Consider the following 19,707-nt stretch of genomic DNA (forward strand, 5'->3'; position numbering starts at 1 on the left):
CAGAACAAGCCCGTATTACAGAATTCAACATGTACGTTAATTTGACAGAGGTGCGGTTTTCGGATAAGACGTTAAACCGTCTGTCCTCTCAGGTGGACGTAAAATATCCAATAGCACTATTTCATAGAAGCTTAAGGGGAGTTGCTCCGTGTCCTGGCCAATATTTATCCCTAAATCAAAATCACTAAAACAGGTTATCTGCTCATTACGACATTGCTGGTTGTGGCAACTTGTAGTGCGCACGTTGGCTGCCGCGTTTCCAAATTGCAACAGTGAATACACGGTGCATCGTTGGATGTAAAGCGCTTTGGGACGTCCCGAGACCGAGAAAGGCGTTACATAAATGGATTTTTTTAATATAACAGATCATTGGCATTGAAATATAATCCTGGGGCAGGCCAACATATTTTCTGCAAAGCCTATGTGCAATACTTTTATACACAAGACCATAACATTATTCCCTGTCCTTACCTCTCCGTTTTCTCCTCCACATACAGATTAAAACTATAACGAAAGCCAGCGATACCAGTCCACACATGACAATCAGCCCCACATGCTTGTCTTTCCCTTCTGAAAAATAGCAGCAAAGGTCGAAAAACTATATGTGCGGCTTGACAGTTTTAAATATAATCAGTGGGAATCTAAGGCCCTGCTCATGCTCAGTGGGATGATGCGCTGTTTTAAATGTATGAGTTTACACACCATATAGCGCACAATGTTTTATTTCACTAATGTGGAGCCAGGTTCCTTTAAAGCCACAAAGTTCACTTTTTGTGAATAACCGGAGGTTCTGGTCAACGAGAGATGGAAGGCTGTAAATGTAACTGGGGGAGGGGCGGGGGGAGAATCAATGGCTGTGATGAGTGAAGCATGGTTTCCTGAGTGATCGGGGCTGGGCCAGCGATATGAATGTGCTACTAGGAGGCCAATGGAAAGGGGTCGTGGTGCCCAGCGAGGCAGGGGGAAAGCAAGCTGTCCCCTCCCCCACAACCACCCCTGGATCGCTGAGTGAGGGGAGCCAGGTAGGTAAGTGGCAGAGCCTGTGTCTGCGGGTCTGGTGAAAGGGGCAATATGAGGGGTAAGTAGTGGCAGTTGAATCGATGATGCCCGCTATACCAGCTCCCAGGGCTGGGGGATCGATCCTCCGACCGTTCCAACAGGTCTGTGTGATGGGAGGCACCTCAAGGTGCAAGGTAGCAGCTCATGAGAATTGTAATTAACCAAATCATCGACAGTAAAGTTTACATTTAAATTAAATTGTTAAACGCTGATAATTTTTATGGATAGCAAAAAGTCTGCTGTATCAATTTCTAGACTTATTTTGTGGGGTTTGAAAATTCAGGGATGTCATGTGCAAGTTGGCTTGGTCATTCATTTAATTGACCTCTTTCTGCTCTCTCCCTGTATGGAATGTTTGTGATTATTGATGGATTGTTCAGTGTTGCTGCTCATATCCTTACCCCAGGAAACAGTCTTCCCACCCGGCAAGCTGCTGTGCTCAATATGACAGGAGTATTGTTTCCCATCATACGGATCAAATTCAAGGCTTGTCGTTAGCTGATACGTCCCATCTTCATTAGGTAATACTCCAGTAGATTTGGTCTCAGGGGCATGTTCTCCATTCTTCAACCAGGTCACATTGATGGACTGCGGGTAAAATCCAATCACAATGCAGTGGAGAAACCAACGATCACCAGCCCTGGCAATAACTGAGACCTCGGGGGAAACTGCATGATAGAATGACAGTTATTTTCAACTTCAATGAAAGTCGCAAATTTCACAAAAAAATCAAGGGGATAATTGAAACAGTTGTCCTGAGTGTAAAACGGGCGATATTGGATCGGCCACCAGTTATAGAAGAATGGAGTGAGGTGTGTAATGGAAGCTGATCCAATATCACCCATTGTACACGATCGGCAAACACAAAATTTGTCACCCATTACACAATTCGCCCAATCGTCCCTTCCATTGGGGCCATAGTGAATTGGCCGTCCACTTTACATCTATGCTTGTTCTGACATTACCTTTTCTGGTTAGTGATACGTTGCCAATTGAATAGTATGTCCTCCATAAATCCACACAGTCCTTTTCTATCAAGCTCTTGAAATAACGGTTCATCTTTGTTTCCTTATCCCATTTTGCTTTGAAGGTCTGAGCTACTGAATCGTGTACAGTCCAAACCAATGTGTCTTTATCAAAACTGAAAGCGAATCTTCCATCATAAGCCAATTTCAGAACCCCTCCACTAGGATTGGCATCATTCAGCTCACAGCCAAACAGTCCTTGAATGTAGTGAGTACCTAGAACAGTAATTCAACCCATTAATAACTGCATAATTATCGCATCTATTCATACCAAGTCCGAGAATTTCAGCTACTTTCTATTCACTTCATATTCAGTCACTCTTTCCATAACTAAGATTAGAAATGGAATTTCGTATCTGAAACAAGCATCAGCGCACAGGGAAATAGAATTTACAGCACAGAAAGAGAGCAATTGGCACCAAAGTTAAACTGCAGCTGCCTGCTCATATTCTTGCTATGATAAATGCTCAGGACTGCATGCAACATCCTAGAAGTGTGCTAACCAAAGTCCTCTTTGTGTCCCTGATGTTATATGTTATGCTCTTATGAATAAAAAAACAGATGGGGTGAAATTGGTCTTTGCCGGTCGTGCAAAATGCACTCAGAGCGGATCAGAAGCTCGTTTACACGCTACCCATTTTTCAAATATGTAAAGTGGACTGCCAATTCACTATTGCCCCAATGGAAGGGAAGATTAGGCGGATTGTGTAATGGTTGACAGATCCAGTATCACTCATTTTACACTGTAGCGAAAAGTTAAAATTACCCCTCACATATGCAACCCCACAGGAAATTCAGTAGAAAATTCAAAAATAATACTTCTCTGTGCATTTCCTGTCCACAAATGCATCCTTCCTGTTGTCATATTTCTGTTACATATCTGTGAACATTTCCCTTTATCAATTCTTATGTCACTTTTATGTTGAAGCTGCCATGGTAAGCTGGTCATGCTGTAATTCCTCCCACCCGTGGTCGCACTGTTGAACTTTTACCTTGCCTTTCGTAGAGAAACTGCTGTACCCTACCCAATTCTATTTCTCTGCTTCCCAAATTGAATAAATGTGGCTATTTATATTATGTTAGACATTTTATGTACAGCCTGTCCACACAACCTTACTTCATTTTGTCACATTGATAAACAATGTTGTGCCATTATCAATGCAAGTGAATTCATGTACAAAATCATGAAGGACTTGGATAGAGTGAATAAGGAGAAACTGTTTCCTGTGGTAGAGAGATCGGTAACCAGAGTACAGAGATTTAAGATAATTTGAAAAGAACCAGAGGCGACATGAGGAGATTTTTTTATGCAACATGTTGTGATCTGGAATTTATTGCCTGAAAGTGCGCTGGAAGCAGATTCAATAGTGACTTTCAGAAGGGAATTGGATAAATACTTGAAGGGGAACATTTTGCAGAGCGATGGGTAAAGGGCAGGGGATAGGGTCTAATTGAATAGCTCTTTCAAAGATCCGGCACAGGCATGATGGGCCGAATGGCCTCTTTCTGTGCTGTATTATACAATGATTGTATATGCCAACATTTACGATGGGAGATGCTGATGTAGTTAGCAGGCTGCAATTGCACCCTCCCTCCAGTGGTGGCACTGTAATGCTTCAGTTTTTTATTGTCCAACTCTTCAGCCTGGACTGCTGGAAACATCGGATGTGTCAAACAACCCTACTTATCACATTTACAATGCTCGAGTACTTTTGTTACTAAACTATAAATAACATGCCAGAACATTAGCCTATGCCGCCAGAATACATGCCAGAAGTCATGACATTAAATTGGGGACTGAATTATGGTTCCACAGCGTAGGCCAGCATTTCCCATCCTCCAACATGACTTGACTCCATGGGGTAATTTTGTCGTTGGGTGAGAGTGTAAAATTGGCGATATTGGATCGGCCGCCCATTTTACACACAGCCAGATTTTCATGTCCATTGAGGTCCTATTGGATAGAAAACTGCCGCCTGTGCAGTTAACCTTTCTGATAAACCACCTGTTGGATATAAGACGGCACTGGAACCAAAAAATCACATACTTCAATTACATATTATATAGGTGCTCACCAATATCATCCAACAAGTGCAATACATTTATTGAATGACTGTCAAAATATCACAGAATGTGAATCATATCAGCAGTATTGTATTTATTGAATTCTATAGTCAATATTACATTGAAGGGGCCGTATGGCCAGCTCATATTTCTATTTCTTATGTTCTTATAATATGAATACAAATCCTTCTATGTAATATTGACTATACAATTCAGTAAACATAATATTGCCGATATAATTCACATTCTGTGACATTTTCAAAGTCATTCAATAAATGTATTACTAATATCATTCATTAAAAGTAATATTACCAATAATCGGGGGGAGGGGAGGATTTTAAATTGTGGCCATGTTGTAAAATGGGAAATATCGGATCAGTGGCCTGTTTTACACCTTGCCCAATGGATAGGGAATCCCAGCGAGGTGTAGAACGATATTGACCGCTTTATATTTTTGCCTGAAGAGTTAAAAATTCCCCCAATAGTTCACCCGGAGAAATATGGCCAAGAGAGAATTGAGCCCTCACTTTACACCAAGTCCGATTTTCAGAAAATCGATCGAGGTGTAAAGCGGCAACTGATTCACAGGCGCCCATATTTTACCTGATGATAAAAGTGAAATTCAACTTCAGCATGATTGCTAACACTGAATATTTGCACTGTGTTTTTTCAATGCCTGCATCCTGTGGACCACGCCCCGACGCCTCTCGCGCATGCACAGCCTCCTCAGCGGGGATGGGGCGGGGCATGAACCTGGCCTGGAGTTGTAAGAAACTTGGGCTGGGGGAGGCATGAACTTGGGCTTGGGAGGAGGGATGCACTTGGGTTGTGTCAGGGACTTCGGCTGGGGGCGGCATGCACTTTGATTGCAGCCAGGGACTTCGGCTGGGGGAGGCATACACTTGGGCTGGAGTTAAGGACTTCGGCTGGGGGAGATATGCACGTGGGCTGGAGTTAAGGACTTGGGCTGGGGGAGACAGCACTTGGGCTGGGGTCAGGGACTTGGGCTGCGCAGGCATGCACTTGGGCTGTGTCAGGGACTACGGCTGGGGGAGGTATGCACTTGGGCCGGGGCCAGAGACTACGGCTGGAGGAGGTATGTACTTGGGTCGGAGTCAGAGACTACGGCTGGGGGAGGTATGCACTTGGGCCGGGGCCAGAGACTATGGCTGGGGGAGGTATGTACTTGGGCTGGGGCCAGAGACTATGGCTGGGGGAGGTATGTATTGTGCTGTATCAGGGACTATGGCTGGGGGAGGTATGTACTTGGATCGGAGACAGAGACTACGGCTGGGGGAGGTATGTACTTGGGCCGGGGCCAGAGACTATGGCTGGGGGAGGTATGTACTTGGGCTGTGTCAGGGACTAAGGCTGGGGGAGGTATGCACTTGGGCCGGGGCCAGAGACTACGGCTGGGGGAGGTATGTCCTTGGGCCGGGGCCAGAGACTATGGCTGGGGGAGGTATGTACTTGGGCTGTATCAGGGACTATGGCTGGGGGAGGTATGTACTTGGGCCGGGGCCAGAGAATATGGCTGGGGGAGGTATGTACTTGGGCTGTATCAGGGACGATGGCTGGGGGAGGTATGTAATTGGGCCGGGGCCAGAGACTATGGCTGGGGGAGGTATGCACTTGGGCCTGGGCCAGAGATTATGGCTGGGGGAGGTATGTACTTGGGCTGTGTCAGGGACTACGGCTGGGGGAGGTATGTACTTGGGTCGGAGTCAGAGACTACGGCTGGCGGAGGCATGCACTTGGGTTGGGGCCAGGGACTATGGATGGCAGAGGCATGCAATTGGGCTGGTGTCAGGGACTTCAGTTGGACAGGCACGCAATTGGGCTGTGTCAGGTCAGGAACATGGGAGGTTTTTGCTGACTTGGTGCAGTTCTATCCTCTCTGGGTTCTGAAGTCAGAATGGCTCGAATTACACTTTGCAAAGTCACTGAGAACTTGAGCTGGGTGGATCCAATTACACACTCCAGAGAAACTTCTGGGTATGGCTTATCCTCCAAGGACACAATCAGCAATCAGGTCATGTGATAATGGAGAACCAATCAGATCATTTTCGTAGTGCAAATAACTGCATCCGATTGCTAAACGGCAGGAGCGAATATCCCCATTTTATACACCCCAGCACATATTGCTGTGAAGTGAATGGAAAGGACAATCCGGCAGCATGTATAAAGGGCGGCCTCGCTGCTACTGTCTATTTACACCCAACCCACATTGAATTTCAACTCCAGTATTACCAATATCATTCATTGGGGTTAATGTCTCCTTCCAGAGATGGTGTAAAATGGTCGATTTCCTATTATTTTCCCATGATACACTTCGCCTGATGTTCCTTTCTATTGAAGGTATAATAGACCGATATCCCTGATTTTACACTCTTCCCCCAAGTTTAAATGAACCAATCGTTTGCTGCATTCATTAAAATGAATCCACTCACTTGATGTTTGGTTGTTCTGCCGCAGCCATCCATCAACCTGCCCCTTGATGAGACCATGGAAACCCGCTTGAGTGATTGTGTATTTGTCCCAATAACTCTTGTCAAATGCTTCCGCCATCCATCGCTGTCTTGGAACAGTTGTTTTCATATTTTTGTCGTAATAAGTTGTCTCACAGCCATCTAGAAGCTCCATAAAAATATACTCCGGGAGATCAGCACTCCCATGGTTCAGGGTGTAGTAATATAGCAGAGAGTGAGACTCTAGGATATAATTTAAAAATCACCATCTTTGGCATATCAAATATTAGAAATGTCAGTTTGCTGAAAACTTGGCAAATAATAAGTTATTGGCAAAAATGCAAGACCACTGGCTACATTGCCATAATGCCCATGTTAAACCATTGAAGAGAAGGCAAAATTAGCCTCATTAGCAAATCATACCCATTTACAAGAATACTCCCATTTTCAAAAAAAAGAGAAAAAAGTGATGGTTCGAATAAATTACATAGAAACAAAGAAACATAGAAAATAGGTGCAGGAGTCGGCCATTCTGCCCTTCGAGCCTGCACCACCATTCAATAAGATTATGGCTGATCATGCACCTCAGTACCTCTTTCCTGCTGTCTCTCCATACCCCTTGATCCCATATCTAACTCCCTCTTGAATATATCTAACGAACTGGACTCAACAACTTTCTGCGGTCGAGAATTCCACAGGTTAACAACTCTGAGTGAAGCAATTTCTCCTCATCTCTGTCCTAAATGGTCTACCCCTTATCCTTAGATTGTGACCCCTGGTTCTTGACTTCCCCAGTACCGGGAACATTCTTCCTGCCTCTAACCTGTCCAATCCTGTCAGAATTTTATGTTTTTATGAGATCCCCTCTCATTCTTCAAAACTCCAATGATTATAGGCCCAGTCGCTCCAGTCTCTTCTCACATGTCAGGCCTGCCACCATGGAAATCAGTCTGGTGAACCTTCGCTGCACTCCCTCAATAGCAAGAACGTCCTTCCTCAGATTAGGAGACCAAAACTGAACACAATATTTCAGGTGAGGCCTCACCAAGGCCTTGTACAACTGCAGCAAGACCTCCCTGCTCCTATACTCAAATCCCCTAGCTATGAAGGCCAACATGCCATTTGTCTTCTTCACTGCCTGCTGTACCTGTATGCCAACTTTCAATGACTGATGTACCATGACACCCAGATCTCATTGCAGCTCCCCTTTTCCTAATCTGTCGCCATTCAGATAATATTCTGTCTTCCTGTTTTTGCCACCAAAGTGGATAACCTCCCATTTATCCACATTAAACTGCATCTGCCATGCATTTGCCCACTCATCTAATCTGTCCAAGTCACCCTGCAGCCTCTTAGTATCCTCCTCACAGCTCACACCGTCACCCAGCTTGGTATCATCTGCAAACTTGGAGATATTACATTCAATTCTTTAATCTAAATCATTGGCGTATATTGTAAATAGCTGGAGTCCCAGCACTGAAACCTGTGACACCCCACTAGTCATTGCCTGCCATTCTGAAAAGGAGCCATTTATCCCGACTCTCTGCCTACTGTCTGCCAACCAATTCTCTATCCATGTCATAACATTACCTCCAATACTATGTACTTTAATTTTGCACACTAATCTCTTGTGTGGGACTTTGTCAAAAGCCTTTTGAAAGTCCAAATACACCACATCCACTGGTTCTCCCTTGTCCACTCTATTAGTTGCATCCTCAAAAAATTCTAGAAGATTTGTCAAGCATGATTTCCCTTTCATAAATCAATGCTGACTTGGACCGATCCTGTCACTGCTTTCCAAATGCGCTGCTATTTCATCTTTAATAATTGATTCCAACATTTTCCCCACTACCGATGTCAGGCTAACTGGTCTATAATTCCCCGTTTACTTTCTCCCTCCTTTTTAAAAAAGTGGTGTTATATTAGCTACCCTCCGGTCCATAGGAACTAATGCAGAGTTGATAGACTGTTGGAAAATGATTACCAATGCATCCACTATTTCCAGGGCCACTTCCTTAAGTACTCTGTGATGCAGACTATCAGGCCCTGGCGATTTATCAGCCTTCAATCCCATCACGTTCCCCTACGCAATTTCCTGACTAATAAGGATTTCTTTCAATTCCACATTCTCGCTCGACCCTTGGTCCCCTAGTATTTCCAGAAAGGTTATTTGTGTCTTCCTTCGTGAAGACAGTACCAAAGTATCTATTCAATTGGTCTGTCATTTCTTTGTTCCCCATTATAAATTCACCTGATTCTGACTGCAAGGGTCCCACGTTTGTCTTCACTAATCATTTTTTCTTCACATTTCGATAGAAGCTTTTGCAGTCAGTTTTTATGTTCCCAGCTAGCTTCCTCTCCTTCTCTATTTCCCCCCTCCTAATAAAACCCTTTGTCCTCCTTTGCTGAGTTATAAAATTCTCCAAGTCCTCAGGTTTGCTGCTTTTTCTGGCCAATTTATATGTCTCTTCCTTGGATTTAAGACTATCCCTAATTTCCCTTGTTAGCCACGGTTGAACCACATTCCCCGTTTTATTTTTACTCCAGACAGGGATTTACAATTGTTGAAGTTCATCCATGTGATCTTTAAATGTCTGCCATTGCCTATCCACCATCAACCCTTTAAGTATCATTCACCAATCTATTCTCGCTAATTCACATTTCATACCATCGAAGTTACCTTTCCTTAAGTTCAGGATCCTAGTCTCTGAATTAACTGTGTCACTTTCCAGCTTAATAAAGAATGCTACCATATTATGGTCACTCTTCCCCAAGGGGCCTCGCACAACAAGTTTGCTAATTAGTCCTTTCTCATTACACATCACCCAGTCTAGGTTGGCCAGACCTCTAGTTGGTTCCTCGACATATTGGTCTCGAAAACAATCCCTAATACACTCCAGGAAATCCTCCTCCACCGTATTACTACCAGTTTGGTTAGCCCAATTTATATATAGATTAAAGTCATCCATGATGACTGCTGTACCTTTATTGCACGCATCCCTAATTTCTTGTTTGATGCTGTCCCCAACTTCACTACTACTGTTTGGTGGTCTGTACATATCACCCACTAGCATTTTCTGCCCTTTGCTATTCCACAGCTCTACCCATATAGATTCCACATCATCCAAGCTAATATCCTTCCTTACTATTGCGTTAACTTCCTTTTTAACCAGCAACACTACCCCACCTCCTTTTCTTTTCTGTCTATCCTTCTTGAATGTTGAATACCCATGGATGTTGAGTTCCTAGCCTTGATCACCGTGGAGCCATGTCTCCGTAATCCCAATTATATCACATTCGTTAATAGGTGCCTGCGCAGTTCATTTGTCCACCTTATTGCGAATATTCCTTGCATTGAGGCACAGAGCCTTCAGGCTTGTCTTTTTAACACACTTTGTCCCTTTAGAATTTTGCTGAATTCTAGAATTACATCAGCTCATCTGATTTGTAAATTACAACCTTTAAGTAATTAGTCCTATGTCTGCCCTGTGGCTTCTGTGGTGATTTAGTGAGGACGTGCACCCAGAATTATGGTGCTAAGCCATGCAGAATCCATCCCTTGTGTGTGCCAAGTGATCTACTCCCAGTCCGCTGGTATTAGCAGCATTACAGTTGGCCTCAGATTTCCTGAGCCATGCTTCCTATTTCTTGGCTGCTCTACAGTCTCCCCTTCAGAGAATTGTGCATGTGTGTGGTGAAGACAATCATGGGAAAAGTTGTAGGGAAAATGCGATTACTCGAAGCCCCTACAGAACTTGGAACCCTATCCCGGTGTTAATAGACACCATCAGGAAGGACAGGTAAAAGTGAGAAAGATGTGCTGTCTATTTTCTACCTGACACAATTAATCAATGAGCATGTTTACATTCCAACTCGAATATAACCTCAATAACTGAATATCTTGCAACAGTGGCCATTCCTCATCTAGGGTAGTTGTGGTTTGCGCATTATTGGTCTTTAGGGGGAAAAGTCCAGGAAAACTGTCCACATGCATTCTCCACACACAGGCACTTTCCAGCGAGGGAAATTCTACAATGATCAGCAGTGGATATCCTTGGCTGGTTTTGCTGCAGTGCCGGAGGCCAGATACGGTGGGGCGAATGGTGACACAAACACAACCGCCCAACTGAACTCATCTCAATCAGCATTGTGCAGGGATGAAACATGGAACCATCCCCACCTCTGTGGTTCAGCACCACACGCACAATTGTGAATGTTTGATGAGCATTTGTTGTTTTCCTTGAAGCTATGATGAGGTAGATTTTCAACTTTCCTCCCAGGCGTCAAACTGGCAGCCTGTATTAGTCACCAATTCCAGAGACTGTTCCACTTCAAAATACATCACGGCCTGTTTCTACAATGTTGCGCTAATCTGAAAATCTACACCGTCAGAGATTTTTTGGGGATAAATTCTACTGTCACCGCTGAGCGGAAAGCTCTTAATAGAGGTCCAGCCGCCAATTTTACACCCCATCCAAGTTCCTTTTCACCAAACTGGGTGGCCGACCTACTACCCCAGCTTTTTCCCTGACGGTAACACTGTAAATTGGTCCATTTTGTCTGATCTGTGAACACAGAGATTCGACGTTGGAATTGAGCTGAAGCCGGAGTTTGAAATGAGCGGTAAATGCTTTGTGTGATTATGTTGGCATCCATTATTAAAGAAGTAGTAGCAGGACATTGGAAAAGCATAATTCAGTCAGGTAGAGTCAGCATGGATTTGTGAAGGGGAAGTCATGTTTGACAAATTTGCTTGAATCCTTTGAGAATGTAACCTTCAGGGTGGATAAAGGGGGACCAGTGGATGTGGTGTATTTGGACTTCCAGAAGGCATTTGACAAGGAGCCACATAAAAGATTACTGCAGAAGATAATAGTTCACGGGATAGGGGGTAATATATTAGCATGGATAGAGGATTGGCTAACAGAAAACAGAGAGTCGGGATATTTGGTTCATTCTTGGGTTGGCAATCAGTAACTAGTGGGGTGCTGCGTGGATCAGTGCTGGGACCCCAACTATTTACAATCTATATTAACGATGTGGATGAAGGGACCAAGTGTAACGTAGCCAAGTTTGCTGATGATACAAAGATGGGAGGAAAAGCAATGTGTGAGGAGGACACAAAAAACCTGCAAAAGCACATAGACAGGCTAAGTGAGTGGGAACAAATTTGGCAAATGGTGTATAATGTTGGAAAGTGTGAGGTTATGCACTTTGGCAGAAAAAAATCGTAGAGCAACTGTAGAAAAATTGCAAAATGCTGCAGTACAGCGGGACCTGGGTGTCCTGGTGCATGAAACACAAAAGGTTAGTATGCAGTTACTGCCAGTGATCAGGAAGGCCAATGGTATTTTGGCCTTTATTGCAAAGGGGATGGAGTATAAAAGCAGGGACGTCTTGCTACAGTTATACGGGGTATTGGTGAGGCCACACCTAGACTACTGTGTACAGTTTTGGTTTCCATATTTATGAAAGGATATACTTGCTTTGAAGACAGTTTGGAGAAGGTTCACTTAGCTGATTCTGGAGATGAGGTGTTCGTATTATGAGGAAAGGTTGAGTAGTTTGGGCATCTACTCATTGGAGTTCAGAAGAATGAAAGATGATCTTATCGAAACGTACAAGATTATGAGGGGGCTTGACAAGGTTGATGCAGAGAGGATGTTTCCACTGATAGGGGAGAATAGAACTAGGGGCATAGACTTAGAATAAGGGGCGCCCATTTAAAACTGAGATAAGGAGGAAATTCTTCCCTCAGAGGGTTGTAAATCTGTGGAATTCGCTGCCTCAGAGAGCTGTGGAAGCTAGGTCATTGAATAAATTTAAGACAGAGATAGACAGTTTCTTAAACGATAAGGGAATAAGGGCTTTTGGAGAGCGGGCAGGGAAGTGGACCTGAGTCCATGATCGAATCAGCCATAATCGTATTAAATGGCGGAGCAGGCTTGAGCAGCCGTATGGCCTATGCCTGCTCCTGTTTCTTATGTTCTTATGTTCTTATTATCCTTTCCACTGAAGTCAAAGAAGAGTAAAATCAGACTTGTTGTTCAATGAGCGACCAGTCCACTTGCATTCGCTTCACAGCCCCACCAAAGTTCATTTGTCCGCATAGACTATTTTTACCATCAAAGATTGCTGCAGCATGGAATACCCTATTCAGATATGGGGTGGATGTAGTCCAGAAAATAGGTTTGAATAGGGAGGCGGAAATATATAGGGAAAAAAGGGAGTGGTCTGGGACTCACTGCCGGACTCCTGTCCCTACAGCTAGGAGAGAACTCAGAGTGGCAGCTGGTAACTCATATGTCATTTCAATGTCTTTGTTTTCAGTGTGTGGAACCAGGAGAACGAGCAGCTGAGATGCAATTCTAGTTCTGTTTGGATTACAAGATATAACGACACGCTTTCAGTTGCTACGGGTGATGGGTTCTGCTTTGTGGTCAACCGCTGGGTCGGTTGCCACTGGTGTGTGTGTTGGACGGTCACAAAAGGTGAAGTCTATTGTGGGTTGCTCTGGATAGTCTGTGAATCTGAGTTTAGTTTGGTCCAAGTGTATTCTATAGGTGAGTCCATTTGAAAGTTTGACTAGAAACACCCTACTCCCCTCTTTGGCCATGACAGTGCCGGGAAGCCACTTGGGACCTTGTCCATAGTTCAGCACAAATACAGGATCATTAATCTCGATTTCGCGTGACACATTTGTGCGATCATGATATGTATTCTGTTGAAACCGCCTGCTCTCTACCTGTTCATGTAGATCAGGGTGGACTAACGAGAGCCTTGTCTTAAGTGACCTTTTCATGAGCAGTTCAGCGGTGGGGGGGGGAACCCCAGTGAGCGAGTGAGGTCTTGTGCCGTAACTAAGCAGGACTCAGGATAGGCGAGTCTGCAGTGAGCCTTCAGTTACCCTCTTCAAGCTCTGCTTGATTGTTTGCCCTGCTCCCTCTGCCTGACCATTGGACGCTGGTTTAAACGGGACAGATGAGACATGTTTGATCCCGTTGCGGGTCATGAACTCTTTGAATTCGGCACTGGTGAAGCACGGCCGATTGTCACTTAGAAGGACGTCAGGCAGGCCGTGCATGACAAACATGGCCCGCAGGCGTTCAATAGTGGCAGCGGACGTGCTTGTCGACATTATCTCACATTCAATCCATTTCGAGTATGCATCTACAACCATTAGGAACATTTTTCCCAAGAACGGGCCTGCATAGTCGAAATGGACCAAGACCACGATTTGGAGGGCCAAGACCATAAAATTAATGGCGCCTCCCTGGGTACATTGCTTAACTGAGAACATGTGTTACAGTTGTGCATGCAGGACTCTATGTCGGCATCAATACTGGGCCACCACACATGGGATCTGGCTATTGCTTTCATCATTACAATGCCTGGGTGGGTACTGTGAAGATCACTAATGAAAGTCTCCCTGCCCTTTCTTGATACCATTACTCAATTACCCCACAGAAGGCAGACTGCCTGTATACACATTTCATCTTTGCACTGCTGGTATGGCTTTATTTCTTCCTGCATTTCTAACGGGACACTGGACCAACTCCCGTGGAGCACAGAGTTTTTTTACTAAAGACAGTAAGGGGTCCTGGCTCATCCAGGTTCTAATCTGTTGGGCGGTAACAGGTGATTGCTCACTCTCGAATGCTTCCATTACCATAACTAAATCTGTGGGCTGTGCCATCTCCACCCCTATGGTGGGCAATGGCAGCCTACTGAGAGCATCGGCACAGTTTTCTGTGCCTAGTCTGTGGCGGATGGCATAGTTGTATGTGGACAACGTGAGCGCCCATCTCTGGATGTGGGCCGCTGCATTCGTATTTATCCCCTTAGCCTTCTTTTCTGAAAGTATCAATGGCTTATGGTCGGTTTCCAATTCAAATTTGAGCCCAAACAGATATTGATGCATTTTCTTTACCCCATAAACACACACTAACACTTATTTTTCGATCATGCTGCAGGCCCTCTCAGCCTTGGACAGACTTCTGGATGCATAAACAACCGGTTGCAATTTCCCAGATTCATTAGCTTGTGGCAATACACACCCGACACCATATGACAACGCATCACATGCTAGTACCAAGTGCTTACATGGATCATACAACACAAGCAATTTGTTTGAGCATAACGGTTTTCTAGCTTTTACAAAGGCGTTTTCTTGGCTTTTGCACCATAGCCATTCATCTCCTTTGTGCAGTAAAGAGTGCAGTGGTTCTAACAGTGTGCTAAGACCCGGTAAGAAGTTATCAAAGCAGTTCAGGAGTCCTAGAAACGACCGCAGCTCCATCACGTTCTGTGGTCTCGGTGTTTTCTCGATTGCCTCCATCTTCGAATCGGTTGGCCTGATGCCGTCCGCCGCGATTCTTCACCCCAGGAACTCCATTTCAGGCACCAGGAAAACGCACTTCAAGCATTTTAACCTGAGCCCTACGTGATTAAGCCAACTAAGAACTTGCTCCAGATTCTGCAGATGCTCGACGGTGTCCCGACCTGTAACCAAGATATCGTCCTGGTGCGTGGGACCAACTTCAGTAAGCTTTCCATATTTCTCTGATCAAATCCCAAACGGGCATCTGTTGTAGATGAAGAGACCTTTGTGCATATTGATGCAGGTGAGGCTCGTCGATGATTCCTCCAGCTCCTGCGTCATGTAGGCCAAGGTCAATTCCAGCTTCATGAACGTTTTTCCTCCCGCCAGCGTCAAAAATAGGCCGTCTGCCTTTGGTATTGGGTATTGATCCTTGAGGGAGAAACAATTGATAGTTATTTTGTAATTACCACAGAGTCTGATGGTGCCATCTCCCTTGAGGACTGGAACAATTGGACTGGCCCACTCGTTGAATTCGATCGGTGAAATGCTGCCCTCTCGCTGCAGCTGGTCCAGCTCAATCTCTACCCTCGCTCTCATCATGTATAGTACTGCTCTTGCCTTGTGATGGATGGGTCGCACCCCCGGAATCTGCACTTTTGCTCCTTGGAACTTCCCGATGTCTGGTTCGAATAGTGAAGGGAACTTGTTTAAGACCTGGACACACGAAGTATCGTCAGTGGACGAGAGCGCTTGGACATCGTCCCAGTTCCAGCTTATCTTGCCCGGCCAGCTCCTGCCGAGCAGCATGGGACCATCGCCCGGTACCACCCAGAGAGGTAACTTGTGCACCGCTCCATCGTAGGAGACCTTTACAGGAGCACTGCTGATTACGGGAATCATTTCCTTTGTGTACGTTCTCAGTTTAGTACGAATGGGAGTCAGGACTAGCCTTGAGGCCTTGCTGCACCACGATTTATCAAAAGTCTTTTCACTCATAATGGACAGGCTCACACCCATGTCCAGCTCCATTGAGTCTGGGAGTCAATTTAATTCAACCTTCAGCATTATTGGGGGACACTTTGTGGTAAATGTGTGCACCCCATATAGCTCTGTCTCCTCGGTCTGAGGCTCTGGTTCATCGTGATCCACCATGGATCTGTCCTCCTCTGCAACATGGTGGTTTGTAGGATTGGCAGAGTTTGCAGCTCACCTGCACATATATTGGAGATGTCCCATTGTTCCACAGTCCTTGCAACTGTATCCTTTGAAGCGGCATGAATGCAAATGATGATCACCCCCGCAGCGCCAACAAGGTATTAATGGCGTTGCATTCACCACCCTTGATGATGGTCACAGACATCTGTGGATGTGCAGCTGCAGGCACATGAGGCCTGCCCTGTACATTACGATTTAAAAACAAAATTACTTTGTTCACAGTACTTGTAGTAGCACTCGTGTGCTGAGAGATTTGTTTGATATTGTCACTGGTGGCGATGAATGCCTGGGCTATTGCTATGGCTTTGTTCAAAGTTGGGGTCTCTACAGTCAAAAGTTTGAGAAGTATTACTTCATGGCCAATGCCAAGTACACATAAGTCCGTGAGCATGTGCTCCAAATGTCCTACAAATTCACAATGTCCTGCAATGCGTCTTAGCTCCGGTGATGTAGCTCACCACTTCCTGGCCTTCAGACCTCTTGTACGTGTAGAACCGGTACCTCGCCATCAGAACGCTTTCCTTTGGGTTTAGATTCTCCCGGACCAGTGCGCACAAATCATCATATGACTTCTCTGTGGGTTTCGCTGGAGCAAGCAGATTTTTTATAAGGCTCCGCAAACGGTGAGAAGGATCACCCTTCGTTTGGCAGCGTTCACTTCTCCTTCCAGCTCGTTGGCCACGAAGTATTGGTCGAGTCGCTCCACAAAGGTTTCCCAATCATCTCCCTCCGAAAATTTCTCCAGAATGGCCACTGTTCTCTGCATCATTGCGGTGGGGTTCGTCATCTTTATCTCATCGCCAGTTGATCAGTATTGAATAAAGAGTCTGACCAGATACTGTGAGCTCAAAGTACGGTGTGACCGTAGTCCTTTATCACAGGTCTCCAGACTGCCTCTCCAGCCTGTGAGGACTCCTTATGTACAGGTGCTCCCAAGGGATTGTGGGATACCTTGGAACTCCCGGGGCTGAGCCCTCTGGTGGTTAAACAAGGCATTTACAGGTTTACATATATAACATAAAGAACATCTGGAAATAAATGTAACCTTCAATGAATGTAGTCTTAAATTTCCACGTGTGAAACCATGCTCCAAACAAGCGTGTTCATTCCAGGAAGACCAAAAGTCGGTGCACTTCCAGGCCAAGAGTGTGTCCCTGCATCTTAGATTCTCACTCACAACAGAGCATCACTCCCAGCGAATGAGGCTCCTTGCCCCGAATACAGTCAGGGAATGTTTCTCTTCTGCTGCCCAGTTATGACGTCCCTCTCTCTAAACCCAATACAAATCCTTGCTAGATGCTGCTGCCGTGTTGGTGACCAACAATGGAGCAGTAACAAGGACACCGAACTACTGACCACTGGGTCATTTTCCACACATTCTGATTTTCAGACAGTCCATCATTTAGGTGGCCAGAGCTGCTGCCAGAAACAGGCAGGGTCCTAATGAATATCGGCAAAGTGTGAGTCACACTACATTATCAAGATCCCACCAACTTTATTGATCGGACGGGCAGAGTTTAGGTTTTCCAACGCTCCAGAACTATCCTGGAATCTCCAGGAATTAAAGATTAATCTTCTGCATTCACTGCAAGAAACTCGGGAGAAATACAACAATAACATTTGAAAAAGTCGCAATTATAAAAGTATTAGAGATGGGGAATAAAGGCAGTGTGACTGGGCTAGAGGTCATGTGATGAAAGCTCCAGGAATGAGGCCAGTCAAGTTGGCAATGCATCGGCCTGATTCCAGCGCAAATCCCCATCTACAATTGATGGACATCACTCCATTCCTGCAATCACTATGCCAGTAACTTCCTTCAGAGTCCCGCACCACACAAACCCATATCATCCCCTCAGAGGTTCAACCAGCACAGGAGCTCCCCTCGGGCATCCACTCGGTCCGAGGCATTTGCTGTAACCCGGACTAAACATGGGGCAGTCGGTGTATCCTGGACTAAACAAGGGGCAGTCGGTGTATCCCAGACTAAACAAGGGGCAGTCGGTGTATCCCAGACTAAACATGGGGCAGTCGGTGTATCCCATACTAAACACGAGGCAGTCGGTGTATCCCATACTAAACACGAGGCAGTCGGTGTATCCTGGACTAAACATGGGGCAGTCGGTGTATCCTGGACTAAACAAGGGGCAGTCGGTGTATCCCAGACTAAACAAGGGGCAGTCGGTGTATCCCATACTAAACACGAGGCAGTCGGTGTATCCTGGACTAAACATGGGGCAGTCGGTGTATCCTGGACTAAACAAGGGGCAGTCGGTGTATCCCAGACTAAACATGGGGCAGTCGGTGTATCCCATACTAAACACGAGGCAGTCGGTGTATCCTGGACTAAACATGGGGCAGTCGGTGTATCCTGGACTAAACAAGGGGCAGTCGGTGTATCCCAGACTAAACAAGGGGCAGTCGGTGTATCCCAGACTAAACATGGGGCAGTCGGTGTATCCCATACTAAACACGAGGCAGTCGGTGAATCCCGGACTAAACATGGGGCAGTCGGTGTATCCTGGACTAAACAAGGGGCAGTCGGTGTATCCCGGACTAAACACGGGGCAGTCGGTGAATCCCGGACTAAACAAGGGGCAGTCGGAGTATCCCAGACTAAACATGGGGCAGTCGGTGTATCCCAGACTAAACACGAGGCAGTCGGTGTATCCTGGACTAAACACGGGGCAGTCGGTGTATCCTGGACTAAACACGGGGCAATGGTGCATCCGGGATGAAACACAGGGCAGTCGATGTAAGCCGGACTAAACAAGGGGCAGTTGGACTATCCCGGACGAAACATGGGACAGTCGCTGTAACCCGGACTAAACACGGGGCAGTCGGAGTAAGTAACACAGACTAAACACGGGATAGTCAGTACATCCCGCACTAAACACGGGACAGTCAGTGTAAACCTGAGTAAACAGAGGGGCAGTCAGTGTTACTAACTCAGACCAAACACAGGGCAGTCAGTGTTACTAACTCAGACTAAACACGGGGCAGTCAGTGTAACTAACTCAGACTAAAGAGAGGACAGTCAGTGTAACTAACTTAGACTAAGCACGGGACTGTCCGTCTAACAGACTCATACTAAACATGGGACAGTCAGTGTAACTAACTCAGATTAAACAAGGGATAGTCAGTGTAACTAACTCAGACTAAACAGGGGACAGTCAGTGTAACTAACTCAGATTAAACAGGGGGCAGTCAGTGCAATTAACTCAGATTAAACACAGGGCAGTCAGTATAACTGACTCAGACTAAACACGGGACAGTCAGTGTAACTGACTCAGACCAAACAGGGGACAGTCAGTATAACAGACACAGACCAATCAGGGGACAATCAGTGTAACTGACTCAGACTAAACACAGGGCAATCAGTATAACTAACTCAGATTAAACACGGGACAGTCAGTGTTACTAATCAGACTAAACATGGGATAGTCAGTGTAACTAACTCAGACTAAACACAGGGCAGTCATTGTTACTACTCAGACTAAACACGGGACAGCCAGTGTAACTGACTCAGACTAAACACAGGGCAGTCAGTGTAACT

At 45.5% G+C, this 19,707-nt stretch overlaps 1 protein-coding gene and 1 pseudogene across 1 annotated transcript in view; both read right to left on the minus strand.

Annotated features, from left to right (window-relative positions):
• LOC139230206 (nuclear factor 7, brain-like) overlaps nt 1-19,707 on the minus strand; it is a 926,603-nt pseudogene that overhangs the window by 835,822 nt on the left and 71,074 nt on the right.
• LOC139230588 (class I histocompatibility antigen, F10 alpha chain-like) overlaps nt 1-19,707 on the minus strand; it is an 85,705-nt gene that overhangs the window by 38,629 nt on the left and 27,369 nt on the right. The window contains exons 3-6 of the mRNA XM_070862413.1: nt 6,599-6,859; nt 2,025-2,300; nt 1,461-1,727; nt 472-570 (exon numbers count right to left, since the gene is read on the minus strand). Of these exons, the coding sequence (XP_070718514.1) occupies nt 472-570; nt 1,461-1,727; nt 2,025-2,300; nt 6,599-6,859 (903 nt within the window). The remainder of the gene's footprint in view (nt 1-471; nt 571-1,460; nt 1,728-2,024; nt 2,301-6,598; nt 6,860-19,707) is intronic.

This window comes from Pristiophorus japonicus, chromosome 19 (genome assembly GCF_044704955.1).
Source record: "Pristiophorus japonicus isolate sPriJap1 chromosome 19, sPriJap1.hap1, whole genome shotgun sequence".
Taxonomy (NCBI): domain Eukaryota; kingdom Metazoa; phylum Chordata; class Chondrichthyes; family Pristiophoridae; genus Pristiophorus; species Pristiophorus japonicus.